The 25,644-nt window shown below is 36.1% G+C and overlaps 1 protein-coding gene across 2 annotated transcripts; it reads left to right on the forward strand.

The window, feature by feature from the left end:
- The first annotated feature begins 1,388 nt into the window (after positions 1 to 1,388).
- Positions 1,389 to 25,160, forward strand: LOC136848646 (uncharacterized). Of its 2 annotated transcripts, none has more exons than XM_067121056.1 (4): positions 1,389 to 1,622; positions 18,004 to 18,905; positions 19,304 to 19,438; positions 22,160 to 25,160. In XM_067121056.1, the coding sequence occupies exons 1-4, from the start codon at positions 1,601 to 1,603 to the stop codon at positions 22,238 to 22,240; spliced, it is 1,140 nt and encodes a 379-aa protein (XP_066977157.1). In that variant the 5' UTR covers positions 1,389 to 1,600; the 3' UTR covers positions 22,241 to 25,160. The 2 variants fall into 2 exon arrangements, with proteins under 2 accessions (XP_066977157.1, XP_066977156.1); XM_067121055.1 differs by having other exon boundaries at positions 22,173 to 25,160.
- The last annotated feature ends 484 nt before the right edge of the window (positions 25,161 to 25,644 follow it).

A 25,644-nucleotide genomic window follows, 5' to 3' on the forward strand; every position in this document is an offset into this window, starting at 1 on the left:
CATATCTTCAGCTGATCTTTGAGTTTTAGTGTTTTTAGCTTTGCCGTACCTTTGAGTTTTGATGTTAAGATATTTATTTGATCTTCGACGTTTGATTTTATTTCCTTACCGTATCTTTTTGATTTGATGTTTATATAATTACCGTATTTTCGAGTTTTGATGTTTAGGCTATATTGTCTTTACCGTATTTTCGAGTTTTGATGTTTACATCTTTATCGTATCTTTTGGGTTTGATTTTTATATGTTTATCGTCACTTCAGGTTTTAATTGTTATCTTCATCGTATCTTTAAGTTTCGATTTTTAAATGTTTAACGTACCTACAAGCTTTGATGATAATATTCCCAACGTACCTTCTAGTTCCAGAGTATATACTGTAGAAGATTTGAAATCCTAAACTTCTGCTGTGAATCTTTTTGTCTTCGGATTTTAGATTATTTTAAGTTCTTTGTCAGCTTTTCGTTTTTATATCCTGCAATTGTAGATTCTTTTCAACCCTCAGTTCTATAGTATTTAGAGGATTCGAAATTCTGACAGATTGCTTTTGGTTTTATACCTTGCAGTTTGAGTTACATTCTAAATTCTCAATATACTGCAGTTGTGAGTTTTTATATCTTCCGGCTGTAAAGTAGTGCAAACTAATTAAAATCATCGACATAAACCAAGTCTATATCTTCCAGTAATGGAATACACAGAGGATAGTGAATTCGCAACATTAACAGTTAATACTTTTTTTTCGTTGATTCCATTTTGAGTAATAATAGCAATATGGATGAGGGAACATATTCCCACCAGTTAAGGATTTTGTTTATATTCTCTTAACGAAAGCTGAGTATTATTTCAGACATTTTTTTTTATGTATTTAACTAAATTTTAGGAGGAACCACAATTTTCCTCGAGCCCTCCTCCCTCTCTCACCTTTGTTATGTTAGCTGCAGCCTGTTCGAATCCCCTTTGTAATATGAGAACGCATTACCTCCGGGTACAATGCCTGCAACGCCTACCTGTGCCCGGGCCTGAGCATATGAAATCGATTGCGTAATGTTTCATTACGAGATTTTTTAACGGTATGCTTCATGCATACGTTATTAATGTTGTCTGGTTCATCAAGTCATGGCACCTTTCATTTGAAAACTTTTTTGTAACGGCTGTAACAGGGAGTAAATAACCGGGTGATGATGAATATATGCCACTAACGGGGTGAAAGATAAGCAGACTTCCGTTAACTCAAGGTAAATCAAACATGCCAGTCTTCTAAAATCTTGAAACACCATGCGGAAGTCACTCCGGCCTCATAATAAAAGCGATTGACAACAATGCGAAGGGAAATGGGAGGTCGAAAATTCCCGCGTTGGCACCTGACCGAGGGGTCGGCCAAAAGAGCTGAGGAGAGTTGAAAACTCGTAGGGAGAACCAACAGGTTGGCGGGCGAGCACGTGGTGAGGACGTTCGAAAACGGGTGGATATTGGAATTAATTGCGGGAACTAAGTTTTATTTTTTCTGGTTCTAGAGTCTCGTTTCTTTCCCTTGGTGTCTTTACGAACGGTTCTGTGATTCCGCAACAAAATCTAAATAAAAAAAAAAAGAAAAACTAGTTTAGGATGAGGACGTTACTAAGTACAGGTGAGTTGTTTTCTACTGTAGTTTTAGAATCGTAGTTTTTTTCTATCTCGGTAACTGGTGTTTTAGGCGAGACATTTAAAATTGAGCTCAGTAAGGAGCTTCACTTACTCATTACCTGACAGAAAGTAATTTCAACTTGGAATGTAATATTGCAGGACATCTTTTACATTTTTGTACACAAATAACATTATCCCGCAACAAAACAACATTATTTCTCAATATAGCCTAGTCAAGCATTAAAATTTTGTAATGGCTAATAAATCTGAAACTGCTTGTAAGGAAATCTCGAAATAGTTTCATAGAATTTCACTTGAGAATTTGATTCCCCCTCTCTCTCTCTCTCTCTCTCTCTCTCTCTCTCTCTCTCTCTCTCTCTCTCTCTCTCTCTCTCGCTCTGTTTGTCTGGCTCTCTCCCTCTCATTCAGTTCTGACCTGTTGCACCAAAACACCTCCGGGCTAAAACTGGTGGTTAAAAATATCTTCTTGTTGACGTGGCTTCAGAAATGGCGTTTATTTTCTCAAATCGAAATCAATAGTTTTCCATCATTTCTCAAATGCAATGGGACTAAATTAAAGGATTTAATTATACTACTACAATTCTGCTGAATCCTGTCTACCATCTCAAAGTATTTTTTGTTTGCATGTGGATTCTCATTTGTTTGTTATTTTAGCTTTTTTATTTTTTTACTCTTTTTTTATTAAGTGGGCATACTGTTGGGGAAGTTTTGTTTTTGCTTATGCAATTTGAATATTCTGTAGTATATAGTTGCGTTTTTGTTTTTGTTTTGTTTATTGTTGCTTCTGGATAATTAGTTTTTCTCTTTATATATATATATATATATATATATATATATATATATATATATATATATATATATATATATATATATATAGATAGATAGATAGATAGATAGTTAGATAGACATTACGTATGCATACGTAATGCATACATACATATTTACAAGCTATCTTAAGTTTTCGACTCAGACATTTAACTTATTTGCTCTTAAATCAATTTTAGAGCTTTTTTTTCTGTTTTTACTTGATCTGACGCCGTTTTGATATGCAGTTTTTTTTTTTTACACCGCAACAGTGTATTATAATCTTACTTCGTTTCTGTAGAATTGCGTTTTCTTTTACAGTTTTTATCTGAGTTTCAGTTAATTTTATTCAATTTCATTACGTTACTGACAGTTGTCACCTTGGTAACGGAAAAGAATAACGATAAAAAGTGTTTAAAACAGTTTCGGAAAAGAGGAACCTTTTAATTGACTACCCGGACTTTTTTATGGTTATTAAAAAGTTAATGCGATCAAAAGGAAACACTTTAAAACTATTAGTATTATTACAATTATTGTAATGATTACTGATGGCTAATGATGTGTGAAGTAGCTAACTACAGCATTCTTGGCATTCACTCCTTTCTCGTCACATGTGGGCAGTATTATTCAGCAGAATCAGGCTTACCGAAATTCTTCGTGACTTTTCCACATCAATGCGAGTACATATTGGATAATGAAAATTATAAACTCATCTCACTTTCATTGCACGAATAACGCTAAGGTTATGTACCTAACCAGTTTCAATGACCTAAACTGAACAGTGTCTAAGACTACGTACATGAAAAAAAATATGGGACTAGGTGCATGAAAAATTCAAAGACTAGCATACGTAGCATACGTTTACAAAAAGTTTATAGTACTATGCACCTAAACAGTTTCTAAGCTAACGTACCAAGGCAATGTCAAAGACCTCTTACCTTTAGTATTCCAAAGGCTACGTACCTAAACCGTGGCTAAACTACTCTTCCAAAAGAGTTACCAAGCACATCCGATAATGAAACGGCCTGGAGAAGTGAAACCAACCTCCCACTTCAGACAGACTCCACGAGGGGGAGCGCAATTGTGTTTAATGAAGACTTTGCGTCGTATTTCAACGCTTGTACAAGGGCTTGATCGTTTTGTGAGATGTGATAGGTTCGGTCGTCTAATCGAAACCAAGAGGATTTAGATAATTGTAATATTAACCCTTTTATTTGATTCTATCGGTTACTTGTCCTCCCTACCTACCCCCCCTCTCTATATCTCTTTTTGGGGGATTTCATCGTCAAAGGCCCTAACGTGGTGCACTGTAGCTATTACCAAAGGGTGTTTGCAGAGTCCCTTTTGGTCCTAGCTGCACCCATTTTTCAGCCATTTACTTTACCTTCATCCAAGCTTCTTTCCGCTTTTCAGTCCAACCTCTCTTAACTGTTACTTCTTAGTCAACTGTGGGGTTTCTCCCAGTTCCACCTTTACGTCCTTGTGCTTCATCACTGTTTTCTGGGTCTCTTATTCGTGCTGTCCAAGCACTCCCGCCCCCTCTTTACTCTGTCTTAAGCTCTCAGTGGCCGAAAGTGCCCCAGTGCTTGACTTGACAGCCTATTTTTCATAAATCAAATGTAAACGTACTTCATAGAAGGCCGAGTTTAACTGGGTTTAAAAATGGAAGTGGCTATAATTAGGCTAATTTCTTAGTCTACTGTTCTCAAGGGTTCATTCATCATGCTTATATATATATATATATATATATATATATATATATATATATATATATATATATATATATATATATATATATGTGTGTGTGTGTGTGTGTGTGTGTGTGTGTGTGTGTATGCATATAGTGTGTGCACGAGCATCTGTGTACATGTGTGTCTGTGCGAATACGCAAAAATAACTAAGCGAAAGTAGACCTATTTGAGGTGTTTATCCTTGAAATAATGTAATAACTTATCTATACGCAAATCTGAGAATGCGGATGCATCCAGGGAATTTATAATCAGAAAAATAACGAATGTTGTTAGGATTTCAAAATCAGTTCGCAACCCTCTCACGTCTCTTCAGTACAAAATAAGGACAAGAGACGATGGCGTTCTTTGGTGAGCCCTTGTAATTATGCCTACTGTGGTCTCTCGTCCTTATGACAGGTAAACGCCCATTTAAAAGCCTCCCTAAAACCGCTGGATCAGGTTTCATAGCAACAGCCGGAAACGATATAGAAATAGGGAAGTAATAGGAAGAATTTGTGGCTTAAATATGAATTCGACGTGGATTAAGTATGTATGTAGAATATATGCATACATACATACATACATACATATATATATATATATATATATATATATATATATATATATACATACATATATATATATATATATATATATATATATATATATATATATATATATATATATTCAGCTAAGGCCACAGGAAAATAAAAGAAAAGTACCAAGCGCTTTCGTGTTATTTTCGCGTTTTGGTACTTCTTTTATTTTTTCTGTGGCCTTAGCTGAATATATTGTGATATATACTGTAAGCATATAAATATGTGTGTGTTGTATAGAGTATAGTTATAATATAATATATATGCATAGATATAGGTATATACGAGTTAGTAAATTACCAAGGACGAATATCATTAATGTCCTGGTTGGATTACAAATTCCATAATTTTCCTTTCCGTCAATTATACTTTACGCAAACATAATTATAACGAACTGTTACGAAAGGACGTTTCGAACAGTAACTTTCGTTTTCAAATAGAATACAGTCGAATATGTCGATTCGAAATAGTTTGAGGCTACCTTAATTTTATAATGACGGGCCAGAAACTTTTATAATTCAACTTATGTGAGCTGAAAAAAAATTAATTCTTTGATCTTTCACGATGACTGAATAAATTTTCAGTCGAAATTGAAGCGAATGACTTTTGCTTGCATGAACGAGTGATTTCTGCTTGCATGAACGAGGTAGACGGTCACCTTTAGACTACGCATAATTAATTGACAATTAGGTAAATTATTACCTTCAGATGCCTGTGAAAGCAGATAAAAGTCACACAATATTGGATTCTCAAGATGTAATTAAGTCAACGGAGATCAACTATTTTAGCAAGCATTATACAGACAACACGATTATGTATCTCTCAGTAACTTCAAAACTTGTGCTTAAACGGCAATCAGATTATCTAATAATCACATTGATTATATCTTGAGATTTTGTATTAGACTGCGAGAGTAACGTCAGTCCGTGTTTAAAATAAAAATATTTCACCTATACGGATGTTCTCCCTGGACGGTGTGGATCCAGCTAGGATTACTTTCTGTTTCTCAGCTAGTAGTTTGGAATGAAATTACTAGCACCTCAGCTGTGACCTACTACAGTTGATAAACTACTAGGTTGTCTTCCGATGGGGGAATTCGACTTCAATTTAGCAGTTAAAAGTTAGATGTTGCATTTTTATAAAAATGGCTTGTGTGATAAAATATTTACATTTCCTTGCGTAGGCACATATGAAACGCACAGTACGCAAGATTCTAGGCAACAGGAAATGCCGATGATGAATGCCTTCTGAACCTTCGAAAAAACTATTTGAAACACCAGAGAGGAGGTAAACTGGGTGACAGCGAAAACGATGCGGTGGGCTGAAAACTAGAGAGAGAGAGAATATATGCGTGTGTGTGAGTGTGTGTATGTGTGTGTGTGTGTGTGTGTGTGTGTGTGGACTCGATCATTTTTCATCGGAGCGACATAACCGGCGTTAAGGTAACACGACACCAATACGTGGGTAATGTTTAGCTATGTGCTCTGTTGGGTTGGACTACATGGTCGTGGAGAGAGAGAAGAAGGAGAAGGGGTGGAATGAAACTGGGGAGGGTATTGGGGGTGGGGTGATTAAGTAGAGGGGTATTGTGGAAGGGCTGGCTGGGGAAGCTGTATAGAGAGATGAGGGAATTCAATGCTATTCAGCACAAGCCCCCCTACAAATTACCAGATCCCCCAGACCCTCTGGGGATCACACCTCCTCTCCGTCCATCTGACGCCCCTCTCTCTCCTCAGGGTTTCAACTGCATCAGCTTCATTTTTCGGCTTTATCATAGAACCCATTCTAAAGAAAAAATTCTCTTTTAATTCTCTGCAGTAAATGGGTAAGGACAAGCAAATATATTTTTTATATATGCTCCGGGTTGTTCCGGATAATCGGTAAGAAATAACTTTGTAAAATGTCATGTTTGCATTTTCTTTCAGTTATTATTCACACATTTGTCGCTTTATATTATCAGAACGTAATGAAAAAAAGGGATGCTGGCTTGGATGGAATGTCCCAAATTTGAATGGGGCGATTAATCAGCAAAGACAAAATAAGAGATGCACTTTATTCCTCTTTCTATCTCTGGTTTCTATCGACGTTGGGTTGATGAGGGCATTGTATGGCCCGTCCCGTCGGCCTCGGCATTGAAAAATGTTTAATCTTCCATGTCCTGTAATTGGTTGCAATTATAGAGACGACATGAGAACATCGTATTAGGTGACAATTGCGAATGACGACAAAACTCCGAGCAAAGAAAACACGAAATCACTCTCGGCATGTCTTCAGTAAAAACTAGTACCTAACACTTAATGAAATTTGGGATCTTTCTTAGATAGTGACCCCCAAGGGTTTTCGGGGATCGTTATCTAGCACTAATATTCCTTGGGCGTCATTATCTTTATGATATCTACAGTCTTTTGTTTGTTTTTACGGTTGTCCCCAACGGGCTTGCACTAAACACGCCGCAAAGGTGGATACATACCGGGTTAAAACCCTGGGGGTCACTATCTAGGAAAGACAGTGAAGGGAAAAATCAAGATGTTATGGCTTGACGTTTTCTTTCCAGTTTTAGCAGTATTTACTTTCAGTTTCTGACTAAACATCATCCATATTCTTTCTAAAACTTGCAGTTTCATCATGTTAAAGAAAATAATTGATTATGTCCTGAGAATGATTAAGATTTTAAACAACTCGGTATCATGTCATGATAATGTTGCCAGATTGAGAAGCATTACCAAAAGTAATGGGTAAGAAATATCACTTCTGGTCATAGATATGTTGAGTATCCAAAGACTGGGAGAAAATCAAGTGATGTCGTGAATCAACCATGAAAAAATGTATTTCTTGAGAAGACTTTTGCCACTAAGGATCGATATTGTTGCAAAATAGTTTTATTTGTAACTGTTTATTATTCGTCTTCTTTACCTCTAATTATTTTGTTTAACTAGACAGATTTTAATAATTTCTTTTTCGAATTATATATGGATATAATTCATTCAGCATGTTAGGGTGCATGTCATTCAGCGAAGACTTATCATGATAAAAATCACAAGGGAGGAATAACTAATAAAAATACTGTAAACAGTTAATATTGATGATCTGAACATTTCTGTTGTTACCTTTGAACAAATTTCCACCTGGAAATTTGTTCAAATTTCCGGTATAAGCTTTGAACAAATTTACACCGTTCATTAAGTAAATTATAGCTAGTTTATACATGTAGAACTATGAAATCATATTTTCATAAGTGAAAAAGTTGCAGAATAAGATTTAAGATTTTCATCACCATGCGAAACTCTTTTTCTTTATAAAGAAAGTCTCTGGTCACCAACGAGGAAAAAAAGACTTTATCGTCACAAGCAACAGGATCTTGTAGGCCACAAGACGGAGATATTGTTTCATAAAGTCTTGTATTGTCCCATTCATAACAGCTGAGGTCAATTCTGCGGTCAGTGCTTGGCGAAGCCAACTTTCTTTTCTGTGACACTGAAAAGTTTCGTGTATTTTGTTTTTATATTTGTCGAGAATCTTTTTTAGAAGAATTGAGTTTAATCGTGCATAGGCGTATTTTTTTAGCGTTCCAATAATGATTCATTCAGATTTCAGGAAGTATAATCTTAATCGATTTTTGAATATCGAAAGATGCTATCAGTTTTGCAGTCCCCCATTTGAGAATTGGAAACTCTCTCGGCTCCTTGCCTATTTGTAGGCCATAATCGATTTTCTTTCTACAACTGTTGTCTTCGTCATTTCTTCCCTATGCATGTTAAACAGATTCTCTCTCTCTCTCTCTCTCTCTCTCTCTCTCTCTCTCTCTCTCTCTCTCTCTCTCTCTCTGCTTATCAAGACTGAAGACAATATCGTAGTATTACCTACGATGACTAGAGAGGGCGATAGCCAGAGATACTAAGAGTAGGGCTGGAGGGAGACAGAAAATTGGTGGATAGGTAGAGGAGGGAGAACAGGCAGGGTGGCGGGGGGGTTGTGTTAATCGGAACTACCATTGGCATGACACACTGAAGTGCTTTCCTGACGCGAGGCACATGCGCGCTTGTTCCCTTTTTTGTGGCATTTGTTTTTGTTTATGTTTACGTGTTGGTGCTTTTGCCAGCCTTCCAAGTACTTCGGAGTGTGTGTACGTGTCCCTGCTTGTTTTGCACAGGAATTTGTGTTGGCTTCATTGAACATGTGTGTTTATGCACTTGCGACTCTGCTTTCTTCGTAGACTCATAGCTGAAAAAGTGTGTTTGCTTCCTTCGTAAACAGTATTGGTTTGTTTGCTTGTTTGACATATGCGTTTGCATGTTTGATAACTTTGCATTCTTCATAGATGGATTGTTGTATCTGGTTCCTCCTTGAACGGTATCAGGTTGTTTGCTGACCTCGAAGAGGAATGGACGTGTTTGTTAGTTTCTCATTTATTTGTTGTTGTTGATACATTAGGCCTTATGCCAGCAGGGGCTTTTGCTCTTATGAACAGCGGGTAATTGATTTTGTATGCGTCAGCGATTACTTTTTTCCCTTTTATGGGCGTTAAAATGTTAAAACTAATGATACTCTCATGCTATATATACCTGTTTTGTCATTTCATTCTGCCCTGTCAATATTTGTGTTAGAATAAATGAAAACCACTTCATCTGTATGTACAATATAAACCACACGTAATGTAGTATTGTTTATGGTAATTGAACATTGTTATATAAATCTTATTAAAGTTACAAGGTGTGATTAGCACCATCTGCAGTGCAAGCTTGTAATAGCAAATGCTTTGTTAATTACATTGAGTTTCTAAAAACAGAAACGTTAATTATTTCAAGACGAAAAGGTGTGATTATAAATGTGAGGTAGTGATATTATAAGTACACACACATACAACGCTGTATATACACATACTATATATATACTATATATATACAATATATGTATATATATATATATATATATATATATATATATATATATATATATATATACATATATATATATATATATATATATATATATATATATATATATATATATATATATATATATATATATATATATATATATATAACGCCCTGTCGTTAAATACATCAGCGTAATATTTCGTCATTCCATTGAATCGAGTTATAGTCTCGAACACAGCAGGAGCTCTTGAGGAATGCAGTGACGTAACCATAGACACGTCTAACTTCCAAAGAGCCCTACAAGTACTACTCAGCCAAAAGGGGTTCACTGAATAAGCTTTCTGATATTTCCGAATTCTTGCATGTTGTTTTCCTTCCTCCGCTCTTTTTCATGAAAATCTAAACTTTCAAAACGATTTTCGTCGAATTGTGATGGATGATCTATCTCATCATGCTGCTGCGGCGAAATGCTTTAGGCCGAAGGAAGGCAAAAATGTAAACAATCAGCCTGTGACTCAGACTCGGTCTAGACCGTGGGTTAAGCCTTCTGATATATATATATCAGAGCACATTGCTTGTATCTGTCATAGGTCTCATAACGAATTTGTAACATTCAGCGCCTTCAGAAATGTATCCCTCGAAACCAGGGATATAGGGTGGTAGTGCATTACATCTTCAATTGAACCCGGAACCTCAGAAGTTCGAGCGAAGATGCAATGCATTACTACCCTTGTACAGTTTTCCTTGCATTTGAATAATTTACTTGAATTTTCATCTATTCATTTATTTTTTCTTTTTTGATAAGTGATCTCTTCTTTCTGTATTTCCCTTTACCTCCTGTTACTTCTTTCTAATGAACACCGTATTCTTTGGAAGCTTGAACTTCAAGTCAATGGCCCCTGTGGGCTTGTTCCAAATGAATAGGGTTCATCTTCTGAATAATAATAATAATAATAATAATAATAATAATAATAATAATAATAATAATAATAAAACGAGGTATCTGATTCAGGTCGCTATGTTGTTGCTTCAGAACGCTCTAGGCCAAAGAGGAGCAAACGATCAAAGATAGTCACCCAAATGGTGACTTTGCCTACGTCTGATCATCGTTCGCATCTGAATTTAGTCTCAAGCATGTTTCCAATAGAGACGAAGATTCCATGCGCGTCGTTATGGCCCGCTGTTTACCCATTCTCTAAAGATGAACGTGTTCTCGGGGAAAATACAAGCTCTGTATTTCTTCGATAACTCAGTATGAGACCGTAATGTTTTGGAAAGGTGTACGACGGCGTAAGATTGCATCTCCTTCGAAATGAAAACATTCGATTATTTGTTATGCCGAGTTTTTTTTTTTTTTTTTTTGTAGGCCTACTACCACTTTTACAGCTACTTTACTAGCTAACAAAAGTATAATGATATGCAATAACATTATCTCCGTAAGGGGTTGTGCCATCAGTGCACCCCACGGGCCGCACTGTAGGTATTGCTTAAGGTTGTATGCAGTATCCCTTCGGCCCCTAGCTGCAACCCCTTTCAATCCTTTTGCTATGCCTCCGTTCATGTTATCTTTCTTCCATCTTACTTTCCACCCTCTCGTATTAATGGTTTCATAGTGCGACTGTGAGGTTTTCCTCCTGTTACACCTGTAAAACCTTCTTCACTCTTGATTTCCCTGTCAGCCCTGAATGACCTCATAGGTCCCAGTGCTTGGCATTTGGCCTAGATTTTATATTCTAGTTCCAATAACACTATTATTATTATTATTATTATTATTATTATTATTATTATTATTATTATTATTATTATTATTATTATTATTATTATTGACATAATACTGCATTAAAGAAATGTGAAACCCCATTTGCATTATCCAGGAAAACAAAGAACCATTTAATATTATAGATGACACAGATAAAAAGCAACTCATGTAAAACTTGGGTGACAATTTCGCTCAGATGGAAAGCAACTGGCTTGAGAACAACTTTTGTACCGTGAGTTTCAATTAATTTTAGTTTCTGTATTGCCATGCTTATTTTATTGTTTTCACCCATTTGGCTATTGCATTTTTTTGAAAGCTTTTCCACAGAGGTCCTTAATTAATGACCCTTTGGAACTGGTTCCTCGTGAAAATGTTAATAATAATAATAGTAACATAGAGCAGATTTACATTCTAATAACAACAAAATATGTATTTCCCGTTAAGACTCCGCTTGCCATGTAGTGTATCTTTTTATGACGAGGTTAACGTAAGGGGTGATTTCTTTCACTTCAAAAGGTTACTGTAGTGTCATATGATTGATGTCTCCTTATTTCCACTGCAGCCTTTATAATCAAAACCTGGAGAAGATCCCACACTGGGATTTGATCGATGAGTTATGTATAGAAATAATCAACACACAATCACGTGTGGAACAGAAATAAATTTCTGACTCACATCAGGATTGAACCCAAGTCCCAACTTCTTTTATGGCTTGTATGCCCTGGTTGGCGGCGGCCTTGCTTTTCAGTTGAAAGACCTGGGTTCGATCCTGATGTGAGTCAGAAATTTATTATATATATATATATATATATATATATATATATATATATATATATATATATATATATATATATACACATATTACTAATTCATTTTTTCCTGGGTTGTTTTCTATAGCAAATATCCTCTCCGCTTGTTTTTACGATGACACGACATCTCCAACCAAATGACACTTCTGGAAGAGTTTACTTATTTTAGGTTGCGTTTCATTTGCAATTAGAACACTGAAAGATCAACGCAGAACATTGTTGAATCATGTTGACACTGTTGTCAGCAGCAGGAAAATTAATGGAAGTTGTCTTTAGGGAAATGAGATCACGGTAACGTTAACTGCAGGAAATGCCACGGCTCAAAATTTAAAAGAAGGGGCGACAATAATCTCGGCTGAAACGAAAAAGGGGAAGCAGAAAAGACTGAAGACAAAAAACAAACGAGGCAGATTTGTTTATTTATGTTGCTCATTGTCCGCGATTCTGACTTGAAAGTTACCCTCTACATTATATTTGCTTAGGGGAAGGGGAACGTGTTAGTTATCGAAAATAACGATGAATGAATATCCTCAGTAGTGAACAGAAATAGATTTTGTACTGCATAGAAAAGTCACGAAGAGTCAGCATAAAATTTAAGGGAATTGTTACCCTTTGACACTCTTGCCCGCCCCTTCAACTGAATATCGAATATTTAGACCCATTAATGCCTCATGAAATTACAAGAAAATATAAGTTTCCCGGAAATGACAAAACTTAGAAATAGCAACATTTTTGGAACACCCCGTAAACAACCCAGCAGTTTTGGAACACCCTTTAAACAACCCAGCAGTTTTGGAACACCCTGTAAACAACCCAGCAGTTTTGGAACACCCTGTAAACAACCCAGCACGAAGCCAGGCGATTATGTCAAGTGATTCGATATGTTAACTATGCTGCCTTTTTGTCTTATTCCCCTTTAGTTAGTTCTTATAAGAAATCAAACCCTTCGAAAGAACATTAGAGATACCTGTATCTCAGACTAGTACGTCTCACGGTGCGCCCACACCATAGTAAAACATGTCATAAACACGCGGGCAACTTCTTGCATACATATCGCAAACAGGTTGAAAACAAGTCAGCGACCATAAGGTGGAGAGCGGACGTTTAACAAATGCCGGGTGGTCGTATGAAGCACTGGTTAAACCTATAATAAGTCGTCCATTTGTATCTAACTTTTCTGTGATGTGTGCGCAATAAGTTCCCGAGGTGTGTTTATGAGATGTTTTACTGCAGTGTGGACGCCCCCTTACAGTTGAGACTGGAAAAGGTCGAGGTCAGTCTAAAGTTCGACTGGGCTAAGTTCCATCAAAGGTCACGTATTTTTGTTGGTCTGTTCGTGTTGTTTACGATGTGTAAAGTAGGTGAAGTGGAACAACGGTGGAGCAGCTGAGGGAAGGAGTAGTATCTATATCTTAAAAGTTATTATTATTATTATTATTATTATTATTATTATTATTATTATTATTATTATTATTATTATTATTGTCTCAAAGGGAGTTCTCCTCTTCTTGATCTTCTTATTGTTATTATTATCATTATTATTATTGTCTCAAAGGGAGTTCTTCATCTTCGTCTCCTTCTTCTTCTTCTTCTTCTTCTTCTTCTTCTTCTTCTTATTATTATTATTATTATTATTATTATTATTATTATTATTATTATTATTATTATTATTATTATTATTATTATTATTATTATGTGGCCTTGTTTCATATGAATAGAGTACATCTTCTGAGTAATAATAATGATAATAATAATAATAATAATAATATTATTATTATTATTATTATTATTATTATTATTATTATTATTATTATTATTATTATTATTATTATTATTACAAACGTTCTTCGGAACAAAACTGAAATACCAGTACTACATAATTATGTCTAGCTCACTAAGTAAAAAATTCTGATAAGTAATCATAAAAATCAGCACAAATACAACAGAAATAGCGTGAAATCAGTTGAAATTGCAGTCACGCCGATCAACAGACACGTAAATGAGACCACACTCAAAGAAAAATCTGAGATCACTTCATAAAAGCAAACGCTTTTGAGACACAGCAGCAGCAGCGAACCAAAGAAAAAGGGCAAGAAATTATGGCAGCGCATTAAAAGCCCTCTCCTTAACGACACAGTTCCATCCATTCCTTATAATCGTAACGCGACCTCCGATGCTGACAGTAAAACAACTCGTAAAAATGCCAAAACAGCATCCCGTGACACTGACCAGTTTACCCGCGGAACGGCTTCGCGTCTGCTTGAATTTTGCTTCGGTGGGTATTTCCGAGTTGTATGACGAGGGATTTGGGCTGTGAGTTGTTAGGAACGTGTGAAATGGTTTGTGAGTCTTCCTTAGTAGTATTCGGTATGGGGGAATGTTTGACTGCTCATCTGTCGAGTCAGTAAGCTAACAAATGCTGAGATAAATGGCTAATGTCAGCACTTATCTGTTTGTTGTGCGCGTGTGAGTATTCGTCTATACATGTCTGCACACACACACACACACACACACACACACACACACACACACACACACACATATATATATATATATATATATATATATATATATATATATATATATAGTGTGTGTATGTGTGTAAATAAATATATAAATATATATATATATATATATATATATATATATATTTACACACACATTATATATATATATATATATATATATATATATATATATACATCTGAAGAGATAAAATGTTAACAAAAGAGGAAAATCGACTAACATCAAATTGAGAGAGAGAGAGAGAGAGAGAGAGAGAGAGAGAGAGAGAGAGAGAGAGAGAGAGAATCCTCTATTAGGTTACGATGATGAAGTTAGTTTGTTTACGCAAGGCCTTGTGTTTATTTACATAGAAGACAGTCGCCTGTCAGCGGCTTTCTCTCCTTATTGCTTATCGTTGACAGTCATCAGCGTTTTAATTCCTTGTAATTGCACGTTCTCATTCATACTGTCGTGTTTACATTAGTCTCCACCCCTGGCACATATGTGCAGTGATACCTCCCTCCTTATTTTCGGTTTAGAAAACGTAGCTACCACAACAGGTGTGTTTATCCATTCCGATTCTGTGGGCGGTGGAATCGAGTTCTCTTGAAGAGGATGGAAGTGACGAGTCCCAGGCTCTGGATCCTCTTCTCGAAACTGCATGCATTCTACCATTTATTGCGTCTTCTTGGAGTTTATTATCTCATCGTCACCCACCCGTAAAGGATGGCTGCGTCGTGAGTGAAGTACTCGATTTAGAAGAAGTAAAGGTCGGGCTTGTGTGTGTGTGTGTGTTCAGAAACTGTGCCAACCGGATTTATGAGGGTACGGTTGAGTCCAAAATCTATCTGTGATATATATATATATATATATATATATATATATATATATATATATATATATATATATATATATATACATATACATACACATATACATATATATATACATATATAAATAATAATATATATATATATACACATATATGTACACACACATATACTGTATATATACGCAGTATATATGTGTGTGTACATATATGTGTATATATACATTATATATATATGTGTGTGTGTGTATATATACAAATATATACATGTGAGTATGTATATATAGGCTATAATACGCGTGTGTGAGCAGAATACGAACTGATTTATTCACTGACTTTATCAAGTAATATGGCATCGCAACGACCATACTCCCTTATTCCTCTGTAACGAGGTTTGAATCTTTGAAAGAATTCGCAAGAGAAAATTTCATTATCTCTTATCAATCAAAACTATGCAATCTGCAACATAGTTTCTGCTAATGTCTGTCTTCTGTCCGGCAAGCTTTCCTTAAGAGCTTGGAGAAAGAGGTCTTGTGTTGGTGTTTTCAGCATTTTCAAGGTTCTTAAGAACTGAGCCTAAAAATCCTTCAACTACGTACTTGATCTTTTTGCCAATTCATTTCATCTGGCAGCTCTTGATCTGCCACTAGCCATATTTTCATTGTTTTTGTAAGTTTTTCATCACCCACACTTTTCTTATTTTTTACCAGCAACCTCCTATAGGTGAGACCTGTAAGGTAAATGATTTTTATTTCCAAAAATCTTCTGGGTTTCTTATTCTGCCTTTCTTTTTAGTACCCATCTACAGTCAAGTTTGCGCTTTCATGAGGCTATAAATATGGGTCTGGTAGGTGAAAACCAATTATGCATATTCTAACACCAATAGTATTGGATCTTGATGTTTTCATCTGACTACAAACCCGGTCTATTCAAGAAGAGGAGAATAACAACACTTTTCTGCCTCGAAACCCAATTTGAACCTCGTGAGAGATTCGAATATGAGAGAAGCGTAATCCCATATCTCAAACGTTTGGGAGTGAAATTGCCAGATCGAATCGGTTTGCTCTCAAGTTAATGAATCTGTTCAGTATCTAATGTACACGCTTTGGGGGGTGGCAGTGCCATCCATTCAGGCTACTGTCTGAAACAGTTTCTTAAGGGGTAACTACAGAAGAGCAGAGAGTCACCACCTCACATTTCTCATATAAGGGAATAGACTCATTTAATAACGGACAAGTCTGTTTAGGTCTAGAGGTTCACAGACGATGGAAGGAGCATATGGCAACAGACAAAGAGCAGAAAGCCATGTCTTAACAAGATATGGCTTTTTACTTACACCTTGTAAGTACAAAATACTAATGATACAAAAAGAGTTGAATGCCTATATTCTGGAACAGAACAGAGAAGGCAAAAGAAACATCACAAAAAAGAGATATGAAGAAGCATTACTCCAACTTTTCTTGTACGCTCTGGAAACATCGTAAGCTGGCAAAGCCAACCGCAACAAATTAAACATTTGCACAAGGAATAATAAAAGATATTTACCATAGAGGTCATAAACTTCCACACCAAAGACTAAATAAAGACCCGCACAACCAGCAACGGGCTTAACAACGGCGAAAGGCAATACTCCGGATATAGTGTTACACAAGAGTGCTTGAATGTCACTGGCACTGCTATTGGGCAGTACTTTCGTTACACGGTCGTGATGTCATCGGGCCACACATCCTCCTGGTCTGGGTGCGGTGAAATAAATCCGTCGGTGCCAGGGTGAGTCGCTTTCTTTATTAGGAAAAAATGATGAGATTTACAGGAGTCTGTATTTATAGGTTCGTCTGTTAACTATTAGGTAAATGAGGTCGAAAGTAGACGGGCAGTTGAAGTGTCATATGGGGAATATATATATATATATATATATATATATATATATATATATATATATATATATATATATATATATGTATATATGTATATATATATATATATATATATGTATATATGTATATATATATATATATATATATATATATATATATATATATATATATATATATATATATATATACTGAGTGTGTGTGTATATATATATATATATATATATATATATATATATATATATATATATATATATATATATATTATATATATATTATATATATATTATATATATATATATATATATATATATATATATATATATATATAAATATATATATATATTAGTTTTTGAAACCGAATAATTCTTACATTATTTTAATGAATTTATTTCCTTCTCTCTCTCTCTCTCTCTCTCTCTCTCTCTCTCTCTCTCTCTCTCTCTCTCTCTCTCTCTCTAGAGGGTTGTAGAATCATTATAGCACAATTTCACTATTTAGCCAGACAAGGAAGGGGTGATTGAAGACTTCAGCTAGAAAAGTGAAAAAACAAGAAACTAATTCAAAATTATTTTTTGCAGGTTTTGTTATATTCGCATGCATCTGCCCACTCGTTAAGCCACAGTTACCTGGGCCTTCCACTAGCAGTAACACTCACAGTTCAACGCCAGGTCCAACAACCCCAGTGGTAACCACCCCAGAAGTTAATGAAGCTGAAAATACTTCAGTTGAACCTCATGAGCCAGAATCTGCAACCGAAACACCATCTAGCAATAATGAAGCCAGCCCATCCTTACCAGAGGCGGAAGTTCCTCACACCCCACCTCCAAGAGTAGACAACGAGGCTGAAAGTGATAACATACATAATGTGACTAGCACCAGCTCCCCGCACACTGCTACTCCTTCAGCCAATGAAGGTGGCGAAGAGGTTACAGAAACGACCCTCTCTCCGACCCCAGGCACAACCGTGTCTTCGGTTCTTACTACAGAACTCATTACAACGACCCCAGATGAGAACCTACATGAAACCAGCCCAGCAGTCCCTGAAGAACCAATAACAACTACTTCATCTACAAGTCCCGCAACCACACAGCAGGAGGATGCACTCACCACCACTGATGCTCCATTGGCAGTCACTGAGAGTTCCACTCATTCAGTCGTGGAAATTTCAACTGAGGGCAGTGAAATTCCTGCTTCTTCAGAACCGCCTGTGACCATCACAGTACAGGAAACATCGACTATAGCAACAACTGAGGAAGCTGAAGGTCCCACACAAGAACCAGAAGGCACAACGCAGACGTCGCCATCCACTACTTTACCACCAGCAACAACGACTGTGGGGGGGGACAACAGTTCAAAAACTGGTGACACGACTGAATCAACAGAAGGATCTGCGGAAACAGTGACAACCACGACACCTGAGACAACCAAGACAAGTGAGAGCGCTGAAAACAGTATGGGCGGCTGCCTCAGCAAAGCAGACGTGAGTTTAATTTCAGTTATCTATGGTGATTACTAATTGTTTGTATCCTGCTGCTTTGTTCTTGAGCCTTGATTCGATACTTCATCCCAAGAAGGTCATTGTGTCTCATCTAGCATTAGTTCAATGTTCAAAGAAGCTTTTGATTACACATTAACGCTTAACCTACATAATGATTAATTGTAGTTCTACAAGTATAAAGCGAAGTTTGATTCAGGTTAATATTGAATTACCCAATTTTGACGTCAGTGTCACATATCAGAAATCTGAATAAACCTTGACATTCATCGAAGTAAAAAGACAGCACCGTGTTAGGAACTTTTATATCTGACAGTGAAACTAATAACAATGAGAAAATATGACTAAATTTAATTTCAGCTTCTTACATCTCTATCAAACAGGTTAACACAATATTGATCATTGCCATCGTAGTTGGGGTAAACGTACTATCTGTGGTTGTGACAGCAATCTGTGTGCATAGACTGGTATCTCGCAGATTATCTTGGGATCCACCTCCAATGCATTACAGCAAGAAGGTAAGCCCAGATGGCAAGGTTTGAACAATGGCATGAATATGCTTTAGCAGAGGCGTAGGTAGATACTTTTTAGTCCAGTAGGCAGAGAGCAAAGAGCTGCATGATTTAGCTTCCAGCAATAGCATGATCTAATTTTTAGATCATTTGATAGATTGGATTCTGGGATAATCAAGTTAATGAGACTTAAGATATAAAAATTTCGTTTTTGTTCAACAAGAGAACCGATAAACTACTGTGAGACTGTGTATCCATATTATGTTCAATGCAGTGATACAGAAAGATAAATAGAGACGATTAGCCCCTGGATAGCGTTAACAGTAACAAAAGCATTGACACACGAAGCATTGCTATAGATAAATCCCTACAGTGGAAGCAAAAGCTACAGCCATTTTGAATGTGTTCATGACATAACATCACACATACTTGTTGTTGTTTCCATTAAGTTTTTACTATCCTTATTCGGTTTTCCATGGATGTAGATGGGATTGCATTACTACCACGAACAGCCATAAAAGCGGTTTTCACAGATTCTTGGTGGTAATAGTAAGGACAGGCTTGGTGAGCTACCAACGACTGAATAAGGTTTTGTTCTTCCTAATGAAAAGAGATCCATTCATCTTAGCAGCATCAACATTTCCCTCGAAATACAGAATCCTTACATCAGTTGGTCATAATTTTAAAACCCTTTTTTTCTATTAGCAGTGAAAATAACAAGTTCTTTGAGCATGAATATCTTCCTGATGGATATAACAACTGTTACCTTAGGTAAGTGCAAGGAGTTCTTATCAACAATGCTTGTAGAGATGCTCATAAAAGCACGAATTGCTTCATATCCATTATATAAGTAAGATCTCTCATAATATCACAGATTGCTTCTTGTTATGTGCACGAGGAACATCTTACAGAGGAAGAGACATTATTTCAGTGTGTTCACGCAGTGGTTGTTGAATATCCAGTTCATTTCGAAGAAAGTGCTCTGTTCCTCTGCAGATGTGCTTGCAGTGGGTAATATATTGGTTATTATCACTAATATAGAATAGCACTGAGCATGGGTTGCTAGAGACTGTAGTAGCAAGTTTTAGGTAAATAGCATGTTATGAATAACAAAGGACTATTTGAGTTATATTCATTGCAGAGAGGAAACATTGTATTCTTAGCAGCGTAATGGACATGGTCCCAGAAAAATAGGTACGATCATTTCTTAAAAAATAGATGACCTTAAAGAAAAATATACGTTGTTTTTAAATGACCATGAAGATAGGCCCTCTTAGAACATCATAGACCGTTTCTCAGCATAATGTATGGCTCGTATCCCACATGTTATGCAGAGAGTATTTTACAGAAGGCACTGACAGCAATAACATGACTGGTCTTACAGTAGCAACGCTAGAGACTAGTATGAATTTCTTCTTGACTTCATTGTGTCCTGCACTCTCCCAAAATTGTGGTTTATTAGTGCATTGTTTTGGGAAAGTTCTCAGAAATGCAAAATGGGTTAGTTCTAGCTAGTAGCGTGGATAAATTCAGAGCCAACCAAGGATAGTTTTCTAGGAATGTAATGAATATGCAAAACCACTGGGATAGTATGATTCTATGTGTAGTACAGGTATGTTCATTGCAGGAGAATGGTCCTAATGATGGATTTGATGGATTCATTAGAGGGATAAGCTCTCCCAGACGTAGTTTATTCAGTTGCTCGCAATACCATGGGTAGTCTTACCTCTATTAGGTTAGTTATTTTTCGGAGCAGAAAGTAAGGTTACGGGTTAAAATGCAGCTGCTTAAGAGGTTTAAGTTCCATGCTAGGATCACCAATAGTCTCATGCTGAAATTCTTTATAGGCACAGCCTTTCCAGTAGTTAAACTACACCTCCTCTTCCTCCTATTGCTTTTAAAAAATTTTAGGATAACTTACAAACTTGGTCCTCAGTGTAATAAAGGTTTTTAACACACTCAAAATGCTGATTCCATCCATGACCCTGAATCTTAGGAAAATCCGCCTCTTTCTTTATTATTTCACCAGCAAATGTTTCCCCACCTAGCCGTTCCAAATATCTCTCTGCAACCCACATAAATAATTCCATTTCAGTGGCGATGTCCGTGCTTACTGCATCATCAAGTGACAGATGGTTAGACTCATAGATATTCTCCATTCTGTGGAGGATATCTGAGGTCACCTTACTTCCTGCCAAGTCTTTACTAGTGTCTCACCCACAGCCTAAAGTTTTCTGCATTAAAAGCTTCAACGCACATCATATCGGATAGATAAATTTTGCGCAACCTATGTGCTGAAATAGCAGCTCAACACCCATCACATGTTACTGATCAAAAATGGTGACGCAAACCATTTTTCCGATTTTTCTTTTACCTCTATTTCTTCTATCTACTGTAGTCCAAAGGTGTTTCACCCCTTCACCTACAATATTACATTTTAGAATTTCGAATTAAAATAATGTAACGGTTTTCTCGCACTTAGTTCATATGAAGATTCAGGGGAAAAATCCTTGCTTCACAATTTTCACAAAGCCTTTATAAATTATCTTTGTTATTCCTTTGTTTAATAAACTTTGTGAATAGGATTGTCACCAAACTAAGCAAGATGTCTTCAGTTTCAAATAATTAGGAGAGCTATGTGAGATTTTTTTTTAATAAAGAAGTGAGTTTTACACTCGCCTATCACATTCCATAAAACATCGGTCAATCATAATTGATATGATGAAGTCTTCCCCAACAGAAGCCCGCGGGAGGTCATCCCCTAGCCGCCCCTCGCACCGCCGGAATCAATCTCGCAACCGACACTGAATGCAGAGCTGGCGAGAACCCCGCTACCCAGATTCCTATAGTGATCACGAACGAAGACGGCTGGTGCGTCCCGTACAGCGACCAAGACAAGAAGAAGAAGAACGCCTCCGAAAAGAAAACAGAGGACACTGGGGTGTGAATGGGGTTTCCTATCCTTTAATTAGTGCTTGGTGTCTCGATTTTTATCAAATTTACGTTGACGAAACTATAAAGAATGTTTAGGAAGGTCATGCATTTGGAAAAGCGCGTGAATGAAATGGAGCACTTAGTAGGCAGATTGCTAAGGAACTCACGAACTTATGAAATCTCTCAGATTCAGCAGAAAGTAAATGATTCATGAATTTACCTCAAGAGTAGAATTACTGACAGCAACACCAGTCCTTGGAGGGATCATGATCCATCGCATTGCTAAAACAAGAGGAAGTCCGGTTGGTATTAGGCTATATAATTATAGATGTTGATTTTTATTACCGATAAACCATGTGGTTATTTATAGTTATAAAGGCTATACTATCTCTTTGGTGAAGAGAAAGATGTTAAGCTTTGAAAGTTCTCAGCTCTACGTTGTTTTTGTTATTACACTTTGTAAGGGCTATTATACATTTCAAATTTGAACTTGTCCATGTTTTTAATCTTTTATGATATGACGAAATCTTTTATGATAAGATGAAATGTCAAATCATATTTATAACTGCCATTCGTTTGCTGGAAGCAATGTCTTTTCCATATCATCTGGGTGATAATTTGAGATCTAAAACCTGTATTGTTTCCTTCCGTTTTCTGTAATTCTTGGAATAACTGATAAGTCTAATGAATTTAAATAATTGATTTAGGGGAGCAAACGGAACGACCCATACTGTTTTCTCTCCCTATTTCTCTCCCTGATTTGTACCTTCCATTACCTGTTTGATGACAGTTTATTATGTAATTCACTGCCTAATCAGTGTATCACATTAGCTGACTGAACTTTTCTAAACAAAAGTTGCAAGCGTTTTGAAATTATTTCTTTTACTTCTGAACCAATACTTCTGTCGCTAAATGACAGGAGGGATTACTTGCAGGTCCTTGTAAAGTGTCAGTATTCAGGGACCGTAATTAAACCTTGCCTCTTGGAAGCTCTACGGTCTAGATAAAGGGGAAGGAATAATGACCAATTAAATACTTGGAAAAAAGGGATGGGGTTTGCGGGGGGAGGCTGGTCGCAAGAATTACATTATTCTCTGCCATAGGAATAACAAAAAAAAAAATTATCTATTATGGTGATTAGTGCTTTGCAGTAAGTGGTCATGCTAATGAATTTAAAGAAAAATAAGTGGAAAGAGTAAGTGTTCACGTTACATATTCTATGAGTGAGTATATCCAGGTGCTTTATTAATATATTGTAAAATCTCTCCACCAGGAAAATAAATCTTCACTGCCGTAATCCTACAGTAATTATTATCATTATATTATTGTTGCATTATTATTGTTGCACACCGGAAAAGTTCCTCTTTCTTACTCTAATGCAATAGTATTCTCACTATACTCTCATTCACTCTGGTAATCTCATTCATTGTCAGTTTTCTCATTCACTCATTGAAAAGCTAAAAATCTCATTCTGTTCAAATGTATTTACAGTATTTTCTTTGGTTTATCTTGATATCGGCTGTTTACAGTATTTTCTTAAGTTTATCTTGATATCGGCTGTTTACACTATTTTCTTAAGTTTATCTTGATATTGGCTGTTTACACTAATTTTCTCTGGTTTATCTTGATATTGGCTGCTTACAGTATTTTCTTAAGTTTATCTTGATATCGGCTGTTTACACTATTTTCTTAAGTTTATCTTGATATCGGCTGTTTACACTATTTTCTTAAGTTTATCTTGATATCGGCTGTTTACACTATTTTCTTAAGTTTATCTTGATATCGGCTGTTTACACTATTTTCTTAAGTTTATCTTGATATCGGCTGTTTACACTATTTTCTTAAGTTTATCTTGATATCGGCTGTTTACACTAATTTTCTTTGGTTTATCTTGATATCGGCAACTTCGATGACAAGTTTCCAAAAAATGAAGCTGTAATTTGTTAAGAATTGCGATAATTTACAATCAACAGCGAATGATATTTTATCAAATAGCATTTAAATAACTGAGACGAAATACTTTTGTCCTTTTTGATTGAAACGTATTTTTTCAATCTTACTCCTCATTTTGACCTCTGGGAACAATGACCAAATACCACTTGTTTAGTTTATATTGTCAGAATGTCCTTATTTTTTTTCTTTTCTTATTTTGGTGCTTTATGTGAACCGTTGATTTTGCTTTTAAGCTTCCTTTTCGTTACTTTGCATATTTTTGGGGGATCATGTCAAGACCAGTGAACCCACTCGCAGGAGGGTTCGCTATTCTTTACGAGAAGATTATTGGGTTCGTTAGTCTACTTGGGAATAATCGGGTTCGCTGTTCTAGACATGAATGCTTCGGTACCGGACATTTGATCCCCCAGTGGCTACCACTAAACAATGCGAAATGCATTTGACCATCCCCAAGGGTTAGTACTAAAGATGGCGAAACAGTATAGATGAATCACTTTCGTTGTGTTTAGTACTAGCCCTCATGTGGAATTGGAGTTTGGACCGGAAAGGGTTGGCCACTCTTTACATGGGGATCATTAGGTTCGCTGTTCTTGACATGGAGATGTTGGGTTCGCTAATCTTGACATGATCCATTTTTTTTTGTATCGGAGCCTAACGTTTTGCAGTGATACTCACTGGACTATGATCATTAAAAAAAAAAAAACAGTTCGGAGACTAATATCTAAAAATTGATTATATGACTAGCATCCCTTTTAAAGAGTATTGTAAGTGCATGTTGTGATAAGAATTTCCAGTTTTGGATGTATGTATGAAAAAAAAATAAATTATTATCTAATTTTAATGTTTTTTTTATAAACCCTCATAATGGCAACACAGAAAACTTTGTAATTAGGATTTTTACTTTTAAAATTCCACTGAATACGGAAGGAAGAAATGAGTTTTCCATTACACGTCCAAGATTCATTAGAGACAGGAATATGGTCATCATTTGTTTTACCACGAGTGCTCATGTTATGTGTGGAAAGACTAGCAATGGCATAACACCAGTTTCATCTAAGATATAACAACAACTTCACCAAAGGTAGAATCTCTCCTCACAAAAGGGGAATGATTAATAATCACTGTTCCTCCAAAAACGTGAGCAGTTAGATTCCTTTTAGGTCGCAGATACATCGTTTTATAATGAAAGCAGTATAAATTGCCTTTCTAATTTAAAAAAAATCGACATGTATAAGACATTAGCTAACAACCAGCAAACGAGTTACTAAGTAAGCTAAGCTTCAGATGCAACTAATTGCTAAACAAAATCTAATATGAATGCATCA

Source organism: Macrobrachium rosenbergii, chromosome 19 (genome assembly GCF_040412425.1).
Source record: "Macrobrachium rosenbergii isolate ZJJX-2024 chromosome 19, ASM4041242v1, whole genome shotgun sequence".
Lineage (NCBI taxonomy): Eukaryota > Metazoa > Arthropoda > Malacostraca > Decapoda > Palaemonidae > Macrobrachium > Macrobrachium rosenbergii.